Genomic DNA, 21449 nt, shown 5'->3' on the forward strand with positions numbered 1-21449 from the left:
AGGGTAATAACTCTAATCGCTGCTACGATTCAATCTCCGATCGATTATAACTATCCAACGATTTTCTGAGTGCTGCTCAAATTGGGTTATACTTTGTTATTCATCGTGATTTCGACTTGAATGTTTGAGTGCTGTCTGAACTTGGGCTATACTCTGTCATTCGTTGTGAATCCGCTGAATTATTAAGTATTGCACTTGTAAATCGTTGTGAGGGTTTTTATCTCGTGATTATCGTTAAAAGTTGAATTGAGTTAATACACTAATACGGGTTCCCTTGTATCTAGAAATTAGAACTCGTAAGCAGAGAGCTGCTAGAATACTTAAAAGCTAAGTAAACTTAAATAAACTTAGCAGTGAAGATTAGCTGAGTAGAATAATTAATTTGTTAAATAAGTTTAGTAAGATTAATTAACCAGTTAATCAAGATTAATTAAGCTAAGCAAGATTTATTAAGCTAAATAAGTTATTTAGTTAAATGGTTAAGTAAACTTAATAGTTAAGGAATCTTAATGTTTAAGGAAACTTAATGGTTAAGTAAAACTTAATAATTAAGCAAACTTAATAGTTAAGAAAAACTAAATAAATAAAAGGAAACTTAATAACTAAGAAATCTTCCTAGCTAAGAAAGGCATACTTCTTACCTATAAATAGGAGCCTAGGATTTCATTCTTCCTTGCTCATTTCTCTTCTTCTTCTCTCTATACGTTGGTGTTCTAACCAATAATCACCGATGCGATGTTCTGTCCGATCGATTCAGGAACCATCTAACGAATGCCGAAGTGCTGTGCTTTGTGAATTTCGTTAACCGGAATCCAAAGTACTATACTTTGTGAGTTCATTAAATGGATACCAAAGTACTGTCTGAATAAGACTATACTTTGTGAAATTCGTTAAGGTTCGAATCTCGTGACTACCGTTAAGGTTTGATTTGGGTTTTACACAAATACGTATTCCATTCTGTTAAACTATATGTTTAACTACCAAAAATACTCCCAACTACACACTCACAATCAAACAAACTATTAAATCATCAGAAGATCCAGAATAATAAAGTGCATGCTTAATTATCGGAAGAACTAGAATCAAGAAGCTTGTTAACTCAATCTTGCATGCTTATAAAGTGAGTCATTCTTTTTTTTATCAACTGTTTTACAATACCTCAAATTATTTTCAAAATGTTATAATTACAGGGATTAAGTCGTGGTTATCTTGACCGCTGGCTAGTGGGGTATTGTGCACATTACTAATTTCTCACAGTTAGGCAATAAGCCCTAACAGGGGTTATGCTATTAAGACCTAACAGTGACAAAACGTCACTAATTGGGTGACTGGACCCAATAGTGGTATGACCATTGTCACACGGGTGGCAAGGCCAAATATTAATTAAGATACTGCCATAGTAATCGCTCTTATGCTGTAATTTATAACTAAGGGTCATTTCATAAAACCTGAATGAACTCACTCAGTATTTCCCACTGACAAAACCTTTTTAAAACGCGTTTCAGGTAATTACAGTAGATCGGAATAAGAATTGGATCCAGCACTGAAGGACTTCAAGAAGTGGCTTATTTTATTAATTAAATCAACTTAAGAAATATTGTTTTTGGGTTTATCCCGTATTAAAAGCTCTCTTTGTAAAACATGGAATTTATTCCATCTATTTAAATAAAATCCGGTGTTCCTAAACTCTGATATTTTTCCTAACTCACGGTCCTGATGAAATTTCCGCTGCAATGTTTTTCAAAATAATCATCGGTACCACTTGAGTTCTCGCGGCTTCCGATTCCGGCCAGGATGGGGTCGGGGGTTATGACACCGAACGCAATACGTATATAAAATTTTCAGACAAAAAAAACATAAATTTATACTACTGAAAAAGTGTGGCGTGTGGGGGGGGGGGTTGTAAGGCGATGCATTTGTATAAATAAGAAAAAAAAGTCAAACCAATTATTGGTCCCTTCTTTATTCCATGGACTTCTCAATTTATTCCATGGACTTCTCAATGAAAGTAATTAAAGCATCTTTTTGAAAACAAACACTAAATAGGGTTGAAACAACATACGCTACAAACCACAATCACAAAAGTTAAAGAATGAATTTTTGAGTCTCTAAGTTTTATGGGTTTTCATTAGTTGAGTCCAAAATCAAAAAGTTTAACAACCTGAGTCCTCATAAGCATTTTCTTTAATCATTTGAGTCCAAATTTCTAATACTATTAGAATTTTTTTGTTAAGTATTGTTAAATGACTAAAATATCCTTATAGTTAAAAAAATAAAATAATAAATGCCCCTATATTAAAAGCTAGAAAAATAAATACCCTATATCAACTATAAGTGACACACTGCACTCAGTCTCTTTCTCTCAAAACAATCACTACCATAACCATCATACACCACCATAACCATCATACACCTCCTCACCTGCAACCATACACCACCATCACATCAGAGCACCGTCGGACAACTATCAAAGCCTCACCTTCGACACCATCGTCACCATCAAAACCCCACCTCGACACCATCAAAACCCCACCTCTGACAGCACCATCGTCACCATCTCCACCTCCACCGCAACCTCCTGATTTCGATTCACCACAAGTTTTTCAATCTCCGCAAGTTTAGATCTAGCGATATCAATAAACTCATGATCCGGACAGTCACCTAGGGTTTTGAGAACAGATCGAGTCGTGAAACGTCTTAAACAGCTGCACGCATCGACGCAATGAGTTCCGGATCCTTCAGACTGTTATCAACAACCTGAAACGATTATTCACTGTATTCTTTCAACGAAACCTCGATGTTTGTGGCTCCTGCGTCCAGGATGTTCTCCACCAGCTCCATTGAAGCAACTGGTAGATTGATTGTAAAGGATAAACAGATTACTGACGAGATGGAATTGGATGATGGAAGAAAATTTTGATTTGATGGAATTGGGTGTTTTATGGGTTTTAACTAGAGGGACTCAGGGCAGTGGCCATTGGTAGATGAAGAAAGGTGGTTGGAAATATGCTTCAATGGAAGATGAAAGGTATTTTGTTAAAATCATAGTTTGTGGAAGTTTAAGTGATCAAGAGAATTAAATCCCCAATTTCATTTACAAGAAATTTAGGTTGAAATTTGTTGTTAGGTCTAAAGATCTTGAATGGGACAGTGGGGTGGCAGTGGTGGTGGCAGTGGTGGTGGCAGTGGGGCGGCACTAGTGGTGGAGGTGAGACAGTCGTGGAGGTGAGACAGTCGTGGGGGCGAGACGGTGGTGGTGGGTGTTTGGAGGTGGTGGTAGTGCGATGGTGGTGGCAGTGGTGGGGATGATGGTGGGGCAGTGGTGGGGATGGTGGTTGTGCGGTGGTGTTTATATATATTATATATTAAAAATTTATGCATTAAAGACTTGTTCCTTGTACTTATGTGCATATAATACTTATACTTTGTGTGTAAATGACCAAATTACCCTCATAGTTAACAGACTTGGTGGATGGAGTTAGAAATTTGGACTCAAATGGATAAAGAAAATGCTTATGGGGACTCAGGTCATTGAACTTTTTGTTTTTGGACTCAACTAGTTAAAACCCATAAAACATATGGACTTAAAAAGTAATTTACCCAAAGTTAAAAGAGTTGTTACAAACTCATTCTAGTTTTCTGGTTTACAAACTCTTTTCTCACTCTTTTGGTATGATTGTAATGTATGTTTATCTATTATGTTTAGAGTAAATTGTCAAAATCATCTCTAAGGTTTACACGGATTTGGTTATTTCATCCAAACCGATTTTTTTGTGCATTGTAGTTTTTCACCTTTGTTTTTTTTTTTTTTTTTTTTTGCCGTTTTCATTCTTGGTGTTGGCAATTTATTGCGACATTTGTCTCTCGAAATACGAAGCACTGAAAATCACAAAATTTCAAACTCTTTAGATGAAAATGGCACGTCAGGACGAGAGTTGCAAAAGTGGCCAAAACCTCATGGATGAAAATGACATTTTTGCTTGACGTGTGTCGGAGTATACTCTGATTTTTAATGTATTTTTAGTACCATTATACCTTTGAATCAAGCTTTATATTTATAAAACACGATATGAAACTATCACTCTCTACAACACGCTAAGGCAAGTGCTCCCGTCGTTGGCATAGTATAGTGATGATAACCAAATATAGAGAAAAATTTTGTTTTTGTTTCTAAATAAATAAAAATAAATAAAAACAGATAGACAAGATAGAATCACTTGGATCCGACTTGTCATTTACGTATCCTTTGATGATTTCCTCGCTTTGGGTTTTTTAAGAGATTATCTTAGTTATTATGGCATGTCCCTCTTTTGGAAGCAACGCTACCCTCAGCCATATTGGTCTGAGTCAGCAGGGATATAGTCCCACAAGGTCGGATTATTGAAAGATAATTAAGTAAGATATTAATGCAAAAAGTGGCATTGTCTCTTTTGGAGGCAACACTACTCTCGGTCATATTGGTCTGAGATAGCAGAAATACAGTCCCGCAAGACCAGTTTAAAGTTTTAATAGTAGTTTATTTATAAGGGATTACAAGCCGTTCTTACTTCCCCTGATTTGATGTTATTTGCTGTCACACCCCCAAAATCCCACCTGCGGAGTACCACCGCTTGGAGGCGTGACTGACCAGGATCCAGCCACCAATCATACTGAACAAGCACATAAGCAGTTATAAAAGTTTAACCATTACGATTGGTGTTTCAAAACAAACAAGTTAAGTTGCAAGCGGAAGCATAAGTTTAAAGTTATAACATAAGTTCAAAAGTTCCAAGTTTAACATAGCACGTAGCAATCCGTGTCCCACAACGATCCTCCTCCATGCAAGCTCCAGCTGAGTACCTATGGTCCTGCAAAGCATGTAGTAACGAGTCAACAACTAGTTGAGTGAGTTCACGGTTGGGTGTTCGTTTTAGTTGTTTCGAAAACAGTTTACTTTATCTGGCATCCTGCCGTGGGGGTTACCCCAAAGTTTAAAAAAAAACGTGACATGTTCATTCCCAGTTACTCCGGCATTCCAGCTGTGGGGGCTACCCCATGTTAGTTATCAGGCATTTCGGCCGTGGGGGCTACCCCATGTTAGTTATCAGGCATTTCGGCCGTGGGGGCTACCCCATGCGTACACTAGACTCGTTACCATATCGACTGCTGACTGTAGTCATGTTTATGTGCCCTGAAAACATCAATGTCTATCATCATTGACGTGCCCCAGATCCATTAGTTCACGCCCGTCCTCTGCGGCACGGTGTGAGGCTTGTTAGACCTAAATAGCGCTATCTAACTAATGACCCGCTCGCCATTGGCCCGGCGATTAGTCGATACAAAAAGGAGGGACTTCGTGATAGAGTTTTAGTCTAGTACGTTTACCCGTCCGTCCGGACGAGGAATCACATTCCTGAACCACTGACGTCCTACCCAAGGAGGACGAGGAATCCACGTTCCTTAACCCCGTTCCCAACCCAGGGAATCCCATGCTTTGTAGAGGGTGTGAACTCACCTTGGTTTGCTCGACAGTTAATCACAGAAAGATCAATCAAGTCGCAAGTAGTCAATAACGTCCTAACACGGATATCACTTATAATCAGATTCGAACCAAGTAGTGCACGTACAAGTAGCAGTTACGGCATACAGTTTCTATCATGGCAGTTTAACAACAGTGCACAGTATCACATTTGGCCCACAAGTTCTACCTAAGCCCAGTATACGTATTAATCAGTTAACACAGAAGTCCACAAGGCCGGCCCATTAACTAAGGCCCATAAGTGTGGTCTCGAGTCGCAACCGGACTCGCAAGCATGGTCTCGAGTCATGCTGTTTGTGCTGATCTCAGGTGGTTGCGAGTCGCAACCGGTGTCGCAACCATGGTTTCGGCTTGTCATGCTGAGGTCTCGAGTCGCAACGGGACTCGTAACCTGTGGTCTCGGCTTGTCCTGTTATGGTTGCGAGTCGCAACCGCGTGGTCTCGAGTCATCACGCTGTGGTTGCGAGTCGCAACTAGGTGATTGCGAGTCGGTATGCTGTCATTTTCACGTTCAGTGTTGATGCAGATGTAGTCAGCTTAATGGTACAATGTAATCAGGCCCAAATCCGGAAACAACCAATAGAATTTCACTAACAAGTTTTCCTAATCAGGTTATTAGTCAAAATGGATCAAAATCACAAGGGTTTTCACATCTTCAACCAATATTCAAATTGTTCTTCATATGTTCAAACACATTCATAACACATTCATCCTTTGTTTAACCAAATTTATGAACCACAATGTAACATGCTTAACATACTCATCAAAACATCTCAAAATCATATCTATACCTATCCGATTATCATGATACTACACATAAACAAACCGGTTTTCCATAACATCAATAATCAAGGGTTTGTGTCATATTTGGTCATAAGATATCATGAGTTCTTTAGCAACACATTCAACATTAAAGCTTTTTAACACATATCAACATCATCAAGCATATCTTACACTAGTTGAATCATATTACTCATATTATCATGAAATCAACAACAAACATCAATCAATAAACATGATAAATACTAACCGGTTGGTGAAGTGTGTGTGTGTGCCGATCCAAAATCCAAATCCGAGAGTTCTTGTGCCAACCAAGTGGATCCGAGAGCTTGGAGGTGTGTTTGTGTTCTAGAGTTCTAGTGAGAGGGAAGATAGGAGAGTGTGTGTGTGTGATGTTTCAACAAATGACAAGGTTTAACTAAGGTGTGGTATATATATTAGCTCCAAATGTTGCACCCTTCATGGGTTTCGGCTAAGGGTTTTCGGCCCAATGGCCCAACCGGCCAAAGGCCCAAACCGGCCTAATGGTTACGGTTCACTCGAGACCACATGGTCTCGAGTCGGGTCCTTGTTGTTTCGTGTTGGGTTCTCGGCTCGCATATAACACATACATATATACATACAATGCACACATAATAAAGCACATATCACATAAAGGTTCACGTTATCATTAAGTTTGATCAGTCAACTAATCACATAACGTACAAGCAAGTTACATCAAGACACAACGAAAGGTTCTAGATTTCGAGTTGTCACATTTGCCTCAAGGGAAGTCATAATAAGCTTGAATCAGATTCTCGCAGGATCTATACACTGAACGAGACAAGAACTTTGCCCAACCACCCTTCTAACCCCCTTCCAGGTAGTTAATGCTTTATATAGACTGTAAGGACACGAATGAATGGATCAATGAAACATAAAGAAATGATTAAGTAAAGTTCACATTCAATATAAAAAACTAGTTATTAAATTCACTAATACAAACCCAAATAAAAAGTTACCAAAGCAAGGAAATCAAAAGTAATACATAAATGATTTTGTTTTCACCAACTGATGTAAGAGATTAGCCAAGCATGACATTTGTTTGACAAAAACTCTTACTATTGATCTTGCATCACGAGACTATATACACTCTAAGGATGGATGATGGATGAAAGTGGTGGATGATGGTGGTGGAGTGGTGGTGGAGTGGTGGCAAGTGTGAGAGAAGTGGTTCGCAAAGATATGGTTTACAAATGAGCCAAACACAAACTTTTAAAGCTAAAAACAGTAGTTTTACACAGCCTCGTGTCCTTCCTTTTCTATGCCTTCATTTAATGTTGTGTCAGCTCTTCTGCACACACGGCCCGTGTCTTCTGTACTTGTTGTACGAATCCAGATTTGCGAATTTGAGAGTTGACCATGACCCGTGCTTAGGTGACACGGCCCCGTGTCCTTTGTCGTTTTTTGTTTGTCTTTATTCTCTAAGTAATCTTCACTGGGGCACTGCCCATGCCCGGCTGGCACGGCCCCGTGCTTGGAAGGTTGGTATAGTGTGCCAACTTGTTTTCTTCGTATTTATATTGGTTTTCGTCGTTAATTTGTTTCTTTTGTCTGTTTAAGCTATTTTAATCCTGAAAATCAAAAGTAAACGAACAAATGCATTTTTTTCCAACACTAGTACTAAAAAATGGTTGTTTTTATAGCTCATTTAATATGATTAATATGTTATATTTTGTGCATATCATTGCTCGTTATGTTTATCTGTGGTAAATATATGTAAATGAATAAAATTCTTTGATGATTATAGAGAATGTTGTTATATCAAGAGATTAAGCTTTATAACAACCAAATAAAATTTAAGTGGTCAACGAGAATTCGAGGATTAAAATAAAAAGTATAGCGAACATGACAACAACTACTGAATATATAATGCACTAACTACCAATGCTCGGTATGTTATTCCTAATTAAATATTCTTTAATTCTATGGGGCGATTGATCCTCTGAACTTTTCGCTCAGTAGTGTCCGGTATGTAGTTTTCGTATAGAATTTTTTAGGTATATACTACCCCCCTCTCGGTTTTATAATTTTTTATGTATATACTATCCCACTCTCGATTTTATAATTTTTTTAGGTATATATGTTTTCGACCTCTCGGTCGGAAATATCAAGGTCGGCACTGCATGTATCTATCTTAAACACATATATGATTTTATTCCCAAACGTTGACCATTGACCAAGCCCTAGGTTGACATAAGAAAGTAAACTTTGTTTCTTAATTGATCCAGTTGTTCATCAATTTGCATATTTCAAAAGAAACTCTCCAGCTATTTTATTTATGGCATCATCCTTCTATATATACTTGCATTCCAGTCACAAGTTTGTTCATCCATAGGCTTGTTAATCAATAGACACTCCATATTCTCATACACAGAGCTAATAAATGGAGAGCAAAGCCGTAGGTTTCTGCGCGGTTGTGGCGGTGCTTGGAATAATATCGGCAGCAGCCGGTTTTGGAGGAGAGCTCACAAGGGTTAAGGTAATTAAGCTATAATATGTTACTGTTCAATAAACAAGTGAGATAGTTATAAACCAATAATGTAATAAATGGTGTGCATTATGGGCATATATGCATGCAGGCTGATGATGTTTCTGTTAGTGGTGGTTCGTGTGTTTATCCAAGTAGTCCAGCTCTGGCTCTTGGAATCATAGCAGCCGTGTTCGCAATCATTACACAAATTTACATAAGCGTTACATTTGGCGGTTGTAGATGTTGCAGAAACGACCCTAATTCAACCCCGATTTCAAAGCTCCTTTCTGTATTGTCATGGTAATACATAGACATGATTTGAAAATGTTTTGGTTTGTTGGCTGGTGCGTAGTAGCGAATTCACCATATCCGTTTTTATAGGTAGCCGAACTAAAATTATACATACTGAGTTTCTTTTTTTTGGTATGTTAAATGAATTATTGGGGAAGGATAAGAAAAGAAATTCAATTTGAGTTTGCTGCCTCTAAAAACAGATTTGGTGAGATCGCTACCCTCTGTAGCGAACCTCCTACAAACCAAAACACTTCCAAAAATCTCATAAAAACGCTTACAACTTTTCTAAACCACCTACAAATACAAAGAATATGGTTTGTCATGATTATCATACGCTTATGAATAAAACTAATCTAGTTTTGAATATTCAGGGTAGCTACCGTGATAGCTGTGCTTCTTCTGCTAACAGCTGCTGGACTGAATAATAAAGAAGGTGGACAAGTTGACTCATATGGTTATTTTACATGTTATGTTGTGAAGCCTGGGATCTTTGCCGCAGGAGCTGTTTTAGCTCTTTTAAGTGCAGTTTTTGGTATTGCTGCTTATGTTACCGTAGCTCCACCAACTCCACAAACCACCACAAACCATGCAGTCGCATTCCCGGTTGGTGCGAATGTTGATCCAGAAAAGAGTCCAGTGCCTATGTATCCTCAGCAATACCCTCCTCAACAATACCCTCCTCAACAATACCCTCCTCAACAAACTCCTCAGCAATACGCTTAAAAATGATGTTAATTGGTATTATGCTTGCTTGGTGCTTTTAAAACTTTTAGTGGTGTATATTTGCATTTCCAGATTTGACATTTTGTTATCTCAATTTGTATATTTTGGTTTCTTGATGGTTTCAATGTAACTTTTGAGTTTTATATTCACAGTTCTTCAGTTTTTGAGATTTGATTTATATGTTGTTGGTATTTAAATTTTGTTCAGGATTATGCTTATGTAAGGCTTGATTTTATTTCATCCCTTTGATCTTCTAGGCACAAAAGTTAGTTATTGTGAAGTTAAAAATTCTATAGTGAGAGAAAAATTTATGTTTTAGAACATATGAGTGGGATGATATTTATCACTATGTTTGGGTTATCGAACAAAAATTTACACCTCACCCTAAGTACTTTGATTCCTCGTTTGGAATAGGCATCCCACTATCTACGGGAACAGTCATTGGAACATAACGATCCCATTCGATGGACCGGCAGAGTCAAAGATCACTAGGAAGTGATCCTCTTCCATCATATGGCAAAATCATTCCTCACCAACATCAGTAGTTAGTTTGTTTGTTAATTCCATCTTGCTTGTGAGTTGGTGGAAAACAACATTAATTAGACATAATGTAATTAGTTAATGATAGAAGTGGTATTGTGTTTATCTGGGTTATATAACCCTCTCTTGTAGAAACCCTAATTAGGATGCAATTATCAATACAATACACCCAATTTCACCATTGTTAACACATACTTAAGATTTTCACTTGCTATCAAATCCAAGGACTTTAAATCGGTGTCGTCACCACCATACTTATATGTGAGAGACGGTCACAACCACCGGTCAGTTTACTCGTCGTTCTCCGCCGTTGTTGTCGCTCCTTGCGTTGTCGCTGCTACAATTGTTTGAAGCACACAAGGCTTCATCAAACGGAACAACGTACATAATCCTTCATTTTCATTGCATTGGCATTGAAACATGGCTCTCACTATCTGCACACCAAGCCAGGCTATCTGCACATTTAGGGTTTAGATACGCTGCGTATTGGTCAATACGCAGCGTATAGGGTTACCTGAATACGCTGCGTATTGGTCAATACGCAGCGTATATAAGTGGTAGGTACACGACCAGACAGTCAAACCTAGTACCATGTCAAATCAGTCTTAAATAGGGTGCGTATTGATCAATACGCAGCGTATTGCCAGACTGATTTGACCTGATACGATGTTGTCCAGGGCACGTGAATAAAGTAATACGGTGAGTAGGGATCAATACGCTGCGTATTGACATGCCAGATGAAAGTCTATTTATCCCTCCATTCATGTCTGTTACCCATCATCCGACATATACTTTGCTTTCCTTTTCATATACTTTGCTTTCCTTCATCTTCTTCTTAAGTAAATTGTTTGTTTTTTGTTCAACCTTGTTAAAATGTCATCATTTTGGAAGGATAATTATTTCGGTAATCGCTATTCTAACGACACATGGGGATCAAATGCTGCCAATGAGGAGGAGGAGGTTGTGTCTGGAGTCCCTGTTGATCAAGAAACACAGTTGCCAGACTTGAACAAGACTCCCACTCCACCTGTTGATGAACCAAATTACCCGGTGCATCAAGTGTGTCCAGATTACGGATACGGGTATGAATCTCCGTACGTGCAACAAAGTGGATACGGTGCTGAGAATGCACCTGTTGATGAACCAAATTATCCGGTGCATCAAGTGTGTCCAGATTACGGATACGGGTATGAATCTCCGTACGTGCAACAAAGTGGATACGGTGCTGAGAATGCACCTGTTGATGAACCATATTACCCGTCGCAGCCATCGTATCCGGGTTATGGGGTATACGGGGACGAAGGTGGATACGGAAGTTACAGTGGATACGGTGGTGATGGTGGATACGGGGGTGAAGGTGGTTACAGTGGATATGGGGGCTACAGTGTATACGACAGTGTATACGATAGATATAGGGATGAAGTTGGATATGGTTATGAGTCCCGTAACACATCACTTTATGAACCATCTACCCCGAGCAATCCATTTCAAGTAAATGAGGTATCATTATTATTATAGTTAAAAATGATATAATTATAATAATTATTATTATTGTTAAAATACTTTAATTATAAATATAATTATAAATATTATTATTATTATTATTATTATTATTATTATTATTATTATTATTATTATTGTTGTTGTTGTTGTTGTTGTTAAAAATATTATAATTAATTAACAAAATAATTATAAGATTTAGTAAATAAACAAGTTAAGAAAGTTAAGTTAATAAACAATTTATTTTTCTTCTCTAAATAAATAAATTAATAAAAAATATTTTAAATAAATTAGTATTGTAAATAAATAAAAGAATCATGAAATTGATTTTTAGTTAAAATGGTTAGTTTAAACCTAACTTAGTTAGTTAAATCATAGTTAAAATGGTTAGTTTAAACCTAACTTAGTTAGTTAAATCATAGTTATATCCTAACTAGGTTAGCATTTAATACAAGGGACCACTAACTGAGTTAGAGAACTCAGTTAGTCCAGTTAAGTGCCAAAAACAAAAAAAAGTCCCTGAAGTTTCAAATTTTACGAAAATAGTCCCTGAAGTTTCCAAAAATTGACAAAACAGTCCCTGAACTTTCGAAAATTGACAAAAATGGTCCCTGAACTTTCGAAAATGGACAAAAATGGTCCCTAAACTTTCAAAAATTGGCAAAAATGGTCCCTGAACTTTCGAAAATTGCAAAAATGGTCCCTGAACTTTCGAAAATTGACAAAAATGGTCCCTGAAGTTTCTAAAATTGAAAAAAATGGTCCCTAAAGTTTCTGAAATTGACAAAAATGGTCCCTAAAGTTTCTAAAATTGAAAAAAATGGTCCCTAAAGTTTCTAAAATTGAAAAAATGGTCCCTAAAGTTTCTAAAATTGAAAAAAATGGTCCCTAAAGTTTCTAAAATTGAAAAAATGGTCCCTAAAGTTTCTAAAATTGAAAAAAATGGGTACAAGAAACGGGAAAGGATAATGGTTACGTAATATTATTATTATTATTATTATTATTATTATTATTATTATTATTATTATTATTATTATTATTATTATTAACGTAACCTTTTTTAGCGTTTCATGTCTCTAACTGATTTGAAGAATTGGGTACAAGAAACGGGAAAGGATAATGGTTACGTAATTGTTACCCGCCGATCAAAAAATATTGGCGGTACTACTGGGATGGTATGGCTTGTGTGCGACCGTAGTGGTGAACACCGTAGTAAAGCAACAGTTAGGAAAGCTGGTAGCAAAAAAATCGGCTGCCCGTTTTCATTACTCGCCATCCGGGACGTGACGAACGACACGTGGGAGTTAAAAGTGGACTGTGCGAACCATAACCACGAACCTACGACGAGTCTGTTGGGCCACGCTTTTGTGCGAAGATTCACTAAAGCCGAATACAAGCTAGTGGAGCAGCTAACTGCTCAAAACATGGAGCCACGTATCATATTTCAAACCCTAAGAAAGCAGTTCCCCGACAGCCTGCACGTTCAGAAAGACGTGCAAAATGCGGTACAAAAAATTAGAGCGACAATAATGGACGGAAAGAATCCTATTCAGGCACTGGAAAGCCTGCTGCATGACCGCCGATTCATTTACGACACCCGACAAGATCCCAAAACAGATGTCGTAACAGAGATTTTCTTTGTTCATCCTTATTCAATCACTATGTGGCGTGCATTCCCGCACGTGATGTTGATCGACGCGACCTACAAAACAAACCTCTACAACATGCCATTTGTCCAAGTTGTGGGTATGACGTCGACTGGGAAGTCTTTTTGTATCGCACATGCCGTTATTTGTAAGGAACGAAGGGGTAACTACGTGTGGGTGCTTGAGCGGATCAAGTCAATATTGCATGAATGTATGATGCCGCGTGTGATAGTCACGGATAGGGAGCTTGCCCTGATAAACGCGTGTTCTAAAGTATTCCCGAACGCAAAAAGGCTTCTATGCCACTTTCACATCCAACAAAATATAGCTAGAAAGTGCAAGGAAGGGTTCGATAAAGAAGATTGGGGGAAATTTATGTCGTACTGGCGGACATTGTGCGAATCTTCATCAGAGCCCATGTACAAGTACAACTTGGAGAAAATGTATAACCGACTCGTGGTTGCCAACCGAGAAAGTAAGTGTTCCTTCAACAAACGACTCACCCAATCTATTATATTTCACACACGCTTTTACATTTCATTATTTTATTTTTACAGGTGTCTATGATTACGTCTACGAAAACTGGCTCAAAGACTATAAAGAAATGTTCGTTTATGCGTGGACCGATAAGTGTCGCAACTTTGGTCAGCGCACCACCAACAGAGTTGAGAGCCAGCACGCAAATTTAAAAAGATACATTACGCGCGGGAGTTCATTGGAGCGAATAGCAAGATGCATCATTGATATAGTTGAAACTCAGTATGATGAAATACAAAAAAGTTTCACTGAGAGCATCGAAAAAACGATGAACCACCATAGACACCGAATGTTGGACAACCTACGTGGAAAGGTTTCCCATGAAGCACTTGATTTGCTGGAAAAAGAGCTACTGAGGAAGATGGATGTGTTGCGGAAACTTAACGCATCATGTGGTTGCCATATGTGGCTTAGCAAAGGATTGCCGTGTGCTTGTAGACTGGAAAACTACAACCGTACAGGTAAAAAATATTAAAACAACAAACCTTTTGTTATTTTGTACGATTTAGCTGTTTCTCACACCGTATTAACTTAACTGTGCAGGGCGTATAATACAACTCGACGAGATAGATGTATTCTGGCGCAAGCTTGACTTGCTCCCTTGTAAACTGGTAGACGAGGAGGTCGATATTGTAGCAGAGCTCAATAATGTGCGGCAACATTTAGAGGCGCAGTCCCCCGTTCAACAAAAGAGTATGCTTTCAAAGATAAAAGCGGTTTTCACCCCAAAATCGTCAACCAAGAAACCACCGATCGTCCAGCAAAACACTCGCGGTCGGCCTACATCAAAGAAAGTACAAGAAAGGCTAGATGAAGCTGCGAGGTTAGACCAAGCTGCGAGATACAGCTCCTATGGCGATGACAGCAACGTAATTACCGCTTCCCCCAAGCATAAGTACGATTTACCCCGACACAGCTCATACGTACCGTCAGAGGGCTCTCGTCGAACTGGTTCGTTTGTGAAGTCTGAAAAACCTAAAATGCAACCAAACAGTTCAACAAGTTCTAAAAAGAAGGAGACGAGGGATGATAAGGTTTTTCCATTAATAAAAGGGGACGAGCACTTGTTATGCATTAAGAGGTTTAAGAATCAAATTCCATCAGAGTTTCGCTCTTACATATCGCGTATACAAGATGTGACCCCAGACGGTCATTGTGGGTACAGGTCTGTGGCTGTTGGGTTAGGTTTTACGGAACACGCATGGCCCAATATTCGTAGAGATTTACTACTGGAGATTGACCATAACAAACCGCGTTGGAAGCATGTATTCGAAACATATAACGAAGGAGACTTTAAACGAATACGTAAGAGCATCGAATGGCATTCAGTGAAAGGGTGCGATGGAAGTCACTGGATGGAAATGCCCCACGTAGGGCTTCTCATAGCGCAAAGGTATAATATTGTCCTCCACGTGCTAAGCATTGAATGGAGCTCTACCATCTTCCCATTAACGGATGCCCCACTAGATCCACGACCTCAAGCGATAACGCTTGTACATGTTCACGGGGGACACTTCATACATGCTAAGTTGGAAGGAGACTACCCCATGCCTTTAGTGAACCCGATGTGGTCGGCACATCGATCAATAGCTGCGAAACGGTGGGAAGAAATGTATACACCGCAGTTAGAGCACTACTACGAGTTAATGCATCCTAAATCAGACCGAGACAAAGACAGAGAACCGAGTTTAAATGTTATCGAAGATTAAGCGGAAACTTGTAATTTTGTAAATTGTAGAAATTTTTTAATTTATAAAGTTTTTATCATTTTTAATTCATTTATAATTTATAATTTATAATTTATAATTTATAATTTATAATTTATAATTTATAATTTTTAATTCATTTATAATTTATAATTTATAATTTATAATTTATAATTTATAATTTTTATAAACATAATTTTTGGATTATTTTTACTTTCTCTAAATACAAACCAAGAAAAAAAAAAAAAAAAAAAAGGTCTTCTAAGGTGCGTAGGGAACCCTACGCATCGTATGTTATCCAAATTACAATAAAGCCCCTCTTTTTGGCTTCCTTTAGCCTCATAACAAGGGCAAAAAGGTAAAATGAGAAAACCCAGGCAGCGTATTGATCAATACGCAGCCTATGTCAAAGGCGGACAATTTTCCCCCCAAATTGAAGTTTGAAAATATAAACATGTTAAATTACTATTTTGCCCCTCTTTTTGGGCTATACGAGGCTAAATATAAGGGCAAAAATGTCATTTTTGGACCTTTTAATACGCTTCGTATGGGTCTCTACGCTGCGTATGTAGTTGTCTTCATAATGACCTTTATGCCCTTCTACAGATGCTTCGTATAGGCTAAACAGAAGGGTATAAAGGTCATTGTGATGACATCTTATATACGTATCGTAGAGATCAATACGACGCGTATATAAAGGTGCACAATGACGTTTTTGCCCTTATATTAAGCCTCGTATAGCACTGATAGAAGGGCTAAATCGTAATTTTGGACACCCACATACGCTTCGTATTGGTCACTACGCTGCGTATAGCTTCTGATATAAATCAGGAAAACCCCTACGCAGCGTATGTTCTTCCCCAAATTACAAAAAAAACCCACTACGAACCCCTACGAAGGCGACTACGTATTTCCGACCGTATACACGCGAATTCGAAGTATAATCGAGGTATATACTCAACCTATTTAAGTAATTTTGATTTTTTTGCTATTTTATCCGTAAATTAGGGCTGTATCATAGGTAAATTAGGGTTTACAGTGAATTAGGGGTGTTTGTTTGATGTGTTTGATTAGGGTTTACAGTAAATTAGGGGTGTTTTTTTGATTTGTTTGATTAGGGTTTACAGTGACCATTTTTGTAAATTTATCAAACCTCAGGGACCATTTTTTGTAAACTTATCAAACCTCAGGGACCAATTTTGTAAACACATCAAACCTCAGGGACCATTTTTGTAAATTTATCATCCGTAAGGCGCGTATGGGCCTACGGGCAACGACGGGCTTAGTTTCGACGCCCGTTAGGCCCGTACGCGCCTTACGGACGACGTCGACTAAATAATATTTTTTTTATTATGTAGTCGACGTCGTCCGTAAGGCGCGTACGGGCCTAACGAGCGTCGAAACAAAGTCCGTCGTTGCCCGTTAGGCCCGTACGCGCCTTACGGACGACGTCGACTAAATAATAAAAAAATATTATTTACTCGACATCGTCCGTAAGGCGCGTACGGGCCTAACGAGCGTCGAAACTAAACCCGTCGTTAAAATTTTAACGACGGGTTTAGTTTCGACGCTCGTTAGGCCCGTACGCGCCTTACGGACGACGTCGACTAAATAATAAAAAAAATATTATTTAGTCGACGTCGTCCGTAAGGCGCGTACGGGCCTAACGAGCGTCGAAACTAAGTCCGTCGTTGCCCGTTAGGCCCGTACGCGCCTTACGGAGGACGTCGACTAAATAATAAAAAAAATATTCTTTAGTCGACGTCGTACGTAAGGCGCGTACGGGCCTAACGAGCGTCGAAACTAAACCCGTCGTTAAAATTTTAACGACGGGCTTAGTTTCGACGCTCGTTAGGCCCGTACGCGCCTTACGTACGACGTCGACTAAATAATAAAAAAAATATTATTTAGTCGACGTCGTCCGTAAGGCGCGTACGGGCCTAACGAGCGTCGAAACTAAGTCCGTCGTTGCCCGTTAGGCCCGTACGCGCCTTACGGACGACGTCGACTAAATAATAAAAAAAATATTATTTAGTCGACGTCGTCCGTAAGGCGCGTACGGGCCTAACGAGCGTCGAAACTAAGCCCGTCGTTAAAATTTTAACGACGGGCTTAGTTTCGACGCTCGTTAGGCCCGTACGCGCCTTACGGACGACGTCGACTAAATAATAAAAAAAATATTATTTAGTCGACGTCGTCCGTAAGGCGCGTACGGGCCTAACGAGCGTCGAAACTAAGTCCGTCGTTGCCCGTTAGGCCCGTACGCGCCTTACGGATGATAAATTTACAAAAATGGTCCCTGAGGTTTGATGTGTTTACAAAATCGGTCCCTGAGGTTTGATGAATTTACAAAAATGGTCCCTGGTGTTTCCAGGATTTAATAAAATGGTCCCTTGTGTTTCAGAAATTGACCAGGGACCATTTTTGTAAATCCTGGAAACACCAGGGACCATTTTTGTAAATTCATCAAACCTCAGGGACCAATTTTGTAAACACATCAATCCTCAGGGACCATTTTTTTATACATAAACTTAAATTGTTTTTTTTTTTTTAAAAACAGAAAAATATATATTTTTAAACAGAAAATATAAATTTTAGTCGACGTCGTCCGTAAGGCGCGTACGGGCCTAACGAGCGTCGAAACTAAGCCCGTCGTTAAAATTTTAACGACGGGCTTAGTTTCGACGCCCGTTAGGCCCGTACGCGCCTTACGGACGACGTCGACTAAATAATAAAAAAAATATTATTTAGTCGACGTCGTCCGTAAGGCGCGTACGGGCCTAACGGGCGTCGAAACTAAGCCCGTCGTTAAAATTTTAACGACGGGCTTAGTTTCGACGCTCGTTAGGCCCGTACGCCCCTTACGGACGACGTCGACTAAATAATAAAAAAAATATTATTTAGTCGACGTCGTCCGTAAGGCGCGTACGGGCCTAACGAGCGTCGAAACTAAGCCCGTCGTTAAAATTTTAACGACGGGCTTAGTTTCGACGCTCGTTAGGCCCGTACGCGCCTTACGGACGACGTCGACTAAATAATAAAAAAATATTATTTAGTCGACGTCGTCCGTAAGGCGCGTACGGGCCTAACGAGCGTCGAAACTAAGTCCGTCGTTGCCCGTTAGGCCCGTACGCGCCTTACGGATGATAAATTTACAAAAATGGTCCCTGAGGTTTGATGTGTTTACAAAATCGGTCCCTGAGGTTTGATGAATTTACAAAAATGGTCCCTGGTGTTTCCAGGATTTAATAAAATGGTCCCTTGTGTTTCAGAAATTGACCAGGGACCATTTTTGTAAATCCTGGAAACACCAGGGACCATTTTTGTAAATTCATCAAACCTCAGGGACCAATTTTGTAAACACATCAATCCTCAGGGACCATTTTTTTATACATAAACTTAAATTGTTTTTTTTTTTTAAAAAACAGAAAAATATATATTTTTAAACAGAAAATATAAATTTTAGTCGACGTCGTCCGTAAGGCGCGTACGGGCCTAACGAGCGTCGAAACTAAGCCCGTCGTTAAAATTTTAACGACGGGCTTAGTTTCGACGCCCGTTAGGCCCGTACGCGCCTTACGGACGACGTCGACTAAATAATATTTTTTTTATTATTTAGTCGACGTCGTCCGTAAGGCGCGTACGGGCCTAACGGGCGTCGAAACTAAGCCCGTCGTTAAAATTTTAACGACGGGCTTAGTTTCGACGCTCGTTAGGCCCGTACGCCCCTTACGGACGACGTCGACTAAATAATAAAAAAAATATTATTTAGTCGACGTCGTCCGTAAGGCGCGTACGGGCCTAACGAGCGTCGAAACTAAGCCCGTCGTTAAAATTTTAACGACGGGCTTAGTTTCGACGCTCGTTAGGCCCGTACGCGCCTTACGGACGACGTCGACTAAATAATAAAAAAAATATTATTTAGTCGACGTCGTCCGTAAGGCGCGTACGGGCCTAACGAGCGTCGAAACTAAGTCCGTCGTTGCCCGTTAGGCCCGTACGCGCCTTACGGATGATAAATTTACAAAAATGGTCCCTGAGGTTTGATGTGTTTACAAAATTGGTCCCTGAGGTTTGATGAATTTACAAAAATGGTCCCTGGTGTTTCCAGGATTTAATAAAATGGTCCCTTGTGTTTCAGAAATTGACCAGGGACCATTTTTGTAAATCCTGGAAACACCAGGGACCATTTTTGTAAATTCATCAAACCTCAGGGACCAATTTTGTAAACCCATCAAACCTCAGGGACCATTTTTTTAAACATAAACTTAAATTGTTTTTTTATTTTTTTAAAAACAGAAAAATATATATTTTAAACAGAAAATATATATTTTTATGCTTTCACTTGTCTTTATGCTTTCAATTGTGCCATGGTTTTGCTGTGTAAACAGAAAATATATATTTTTTAAACAGAAAATATATATTTTTAAACAGAAAATATATATTTTTAAACAGAAAATATATATTTTTTTAAACTTAAAGTTAAATTGTTTTTTTTTTTAAAAACAGAAAAATGGAGGAAATGGATTACGAAGAAGATATTCCGGAGCAGCCGCAGCGGAAACGGCGGGCGCGTCCACCGCCAGATCCTCTAGAGAATCACCCGTATTTGGAGTTTCCTCAGGAGTCCGAGGCTGCGCTCCGTTGCGAGAAGCTTCGGAAGATGCATATTGGTGAACATTTTGCGGTTTCGTGGAAAACCCTCCGGAAGCTTGAGGTTGAAGATTGGGTGCGTAAGTTTGTTCCCGTTGATTCACCGTGGGATCGTCTGTTTGAGCTATCGTTTACGCCGACCTACAGGGAGATACTAGTCGAGTTTCTGTCGTCGTTCGAGTTTCATCCTCGTCGGCCAAATGAGGTTGTGGACCCCGCGCAGCCCCCTCCCCCGCCCGAGGTTTCTTTTCGCATGGCTGGCCAGGCGCGCGAAATGTCACTTGCACAGTTTGCGGTGCATAGCGGTTTGTATACGGAGGCTGAGATTGCTACGGATCTTTATACGAAGGTACGTTTAACACAAATTTTGTATTGTTATTATTATTATTTTTAATATATAACATTTAAGATTTAATATTAATTTAACGTTTAATAAACATTCGTGTAAACAGGGGCTCGTAATGATTGATAAACCCACGCTATTAGGGTTTTGGGATCTGATCGCGGACATCCGTCAGTGGGACCACTACCAATCCAAGGGGAGGAGTACGCTGATTGAGGATCCGCTCTTCAGGTACGTTAGTTATTAAACAGATTTTTTAAAAGAAAATTTCTTTTTTTAATTATTTAGTTGATTTTTGTCAATTTTTGAAACATCAGGGACCATTTTTGTAAAAATAGAAACTTTAGGGAACAAAGTGTAAATATATCAAACCGTCAGCCGTTTTTGTAAAAAATTGAACGACGTCTAAACCGGCAGCCGTTTGGGGCTGGGTTTGCAGCCGTAAACCGGCGTTTAAACGGCTGCAAACACAGCCCCAAAGGGCAGCGATTTCGCAGCCGTTTGGGGCTGCGTTTGCAGCCGTTTAAACGCCCGGTTACGGCTGCAAATGCCGCCGCAGACGGCAGCGAAAACGCAGCCGTTTGGGGCTGCGTTTGCAGCCGTCTAAACGCCCGTTTACGACTGCAAACGCAGCCGCAAACAGCAGCGAAATATCTGCCGTTTGCGGCTGCGTTTGCAGCCGTTTAAACGCCCGTTA

At 39.3% G+C, this 21449-nt stretch overlaps 3 protein-coding genes across 3 annotated transcripts; all 3 read left to right on the forward strand.

Annotated features, from left to right (window-relative positions):
• Positions 1-8677: 8677 nt before the first annotated feature.
• Positions 8678-10005, forward strand: LOC110885832 (protein MODIFYING WALL LIGNIN-1). Its single transcript, XM_022133556.2, has 3 exons — positions 8678-8819; positions 8920-9110; positions 9476-10005. The coding sequence occupies exons 1-3, from the start codon at positions 8724-8726 to the stop codon at positions 9825-9827; spliced, it is 639 nt and encodes a 212-aa protein (XP_021989248.1). The 5' UTR covers positions 8678-8723; the 3' UTR covers positions 9828-10005.
• Positions 10006-11021: 1016 nt separating this feature from the next.
• Positions 11022-15828, forward strand: LOC110885833. The gene is made up of 4 exons (XM_022133557.2): positions 11022-11867; positions 12932-13988; positions 14071-14511; positions 14594-15828. Exons 1-4 carry the CDS (start codon positions 11241-11243, stop codon positions 15757-15759), a joined length of 3291 nt encoding a protein of 1096 aa, XP_021989249.2. The 5' UTR covers positions 11022-11240; the 3' UTR covers positions 15760-15828.
• Positions 15829-20269: 4441 nt separating this feature from the next.
• LOC110882726 lies at positions 20270-21439 on the forward strand. The gene is made up of 4 exons (XM_022130675.2): positions 20270-20758; positions 20862-20983; positions 21070-21109; positions 21170-21439. The coding sequence occupies exons 1-4, from the start codon at positions 20270-20272 to the stop codon at positions 21437-21439; spliced, it is 921 nt and encodes a 306-aa protein (XP_021986367.2).
• Positions 21440-21449: the final 10 nt, after the last annotated feature.

The sequence above is a fragment of the Helianthus annuus genome, chromosome 2 (assembly GCF_002127325.2).
Source record: "Helianthus annuus cultivar XRQ/B chromosome 2, HanXRQr2.0-SUNRISE, whole genome shotgun sequence".
Taxonomy (NCBI): domain Eukaryota; kingdom Viridiplantae; phylum Streptophyta; class Magnoliopsida; order Asterales; family Asteraceae; genus Helianthus; species Helianthus annuus.

What these genes read in the sequence shown, in the direction of transcription:
- LOC110882726 (XM_022130675.2), top strand. Translation starts at nt 20,270, where the DNA reads ATGGAGGAAATGGATTACGAAGAAGATATTCCGGAGCAGCCGCAGCGG. An exon ending in CTACGGATCTTTATACGAAG is followed by an intron (nt 20,759 to 20,861) that starts GTACGTTTAACA and finishes TCGTGTAAACAG; the next exon opens with GGGCTCGTAATGATTGATAA. An exon ending in ATTGAGGATCCGCTCTTCAG is followed by an intron (nt 20,984 to 21,069) that starts GTACGTTAGTTA and finishes TTGAAACATCAG; the next exon opens with GGACCATTTTTGTAAAAATA.
- LOC110885833 (XM_022133557.2), top strand. Translation starts at nt 11,241, where the DNA reads ATGTCATCATTTTGGAAGGATAATTATTTCGGTAATCGCTATTCTAAC. An exon ending in CGTGGTTGCCAACCGAGAAA is followed by an intron (nt 13,989 to 14,070) that starts GTAAGTGTTCCT and finishes TTATTTTTACAG; the next exon opens with GTGTCTATGATTACGTCTAC. An exon ending in GGAAAACTACAACCGTACAG is followed by an intron (nt 14,512 to 14,593) that starts GTAAAAAATATT and finishes TTAACTGTGCAG; the next exon opens with GGCGTATAATACAACTCGAC.
- LOC110885832 (XM_022133556.2), top strand. Translation starts at nt 8,724, where the DNA reads ATGGAGAGCAAAGCCGTAGGTTTCTGCGCGGTTGTGGCGGTGCTTGGA. An exon ending in GAGAGCTCACAAGGGTTAAG is followed by an intron (nt 8,820 to 8,919) that starts GTAATTAAGCTA and finishes ATATGCATGCAG; the next exon opens with GCTGATGATGTTTCTGTTAG. An exon ending in CTCCTTTCTGTATTGTCATG is followed by an intron (nt 9,111 to 9,475) that starts GTAATACATAGA and finishes TTGAATATTCAG; the next exon opens with GGTAGCTACCGTGATAGCTG.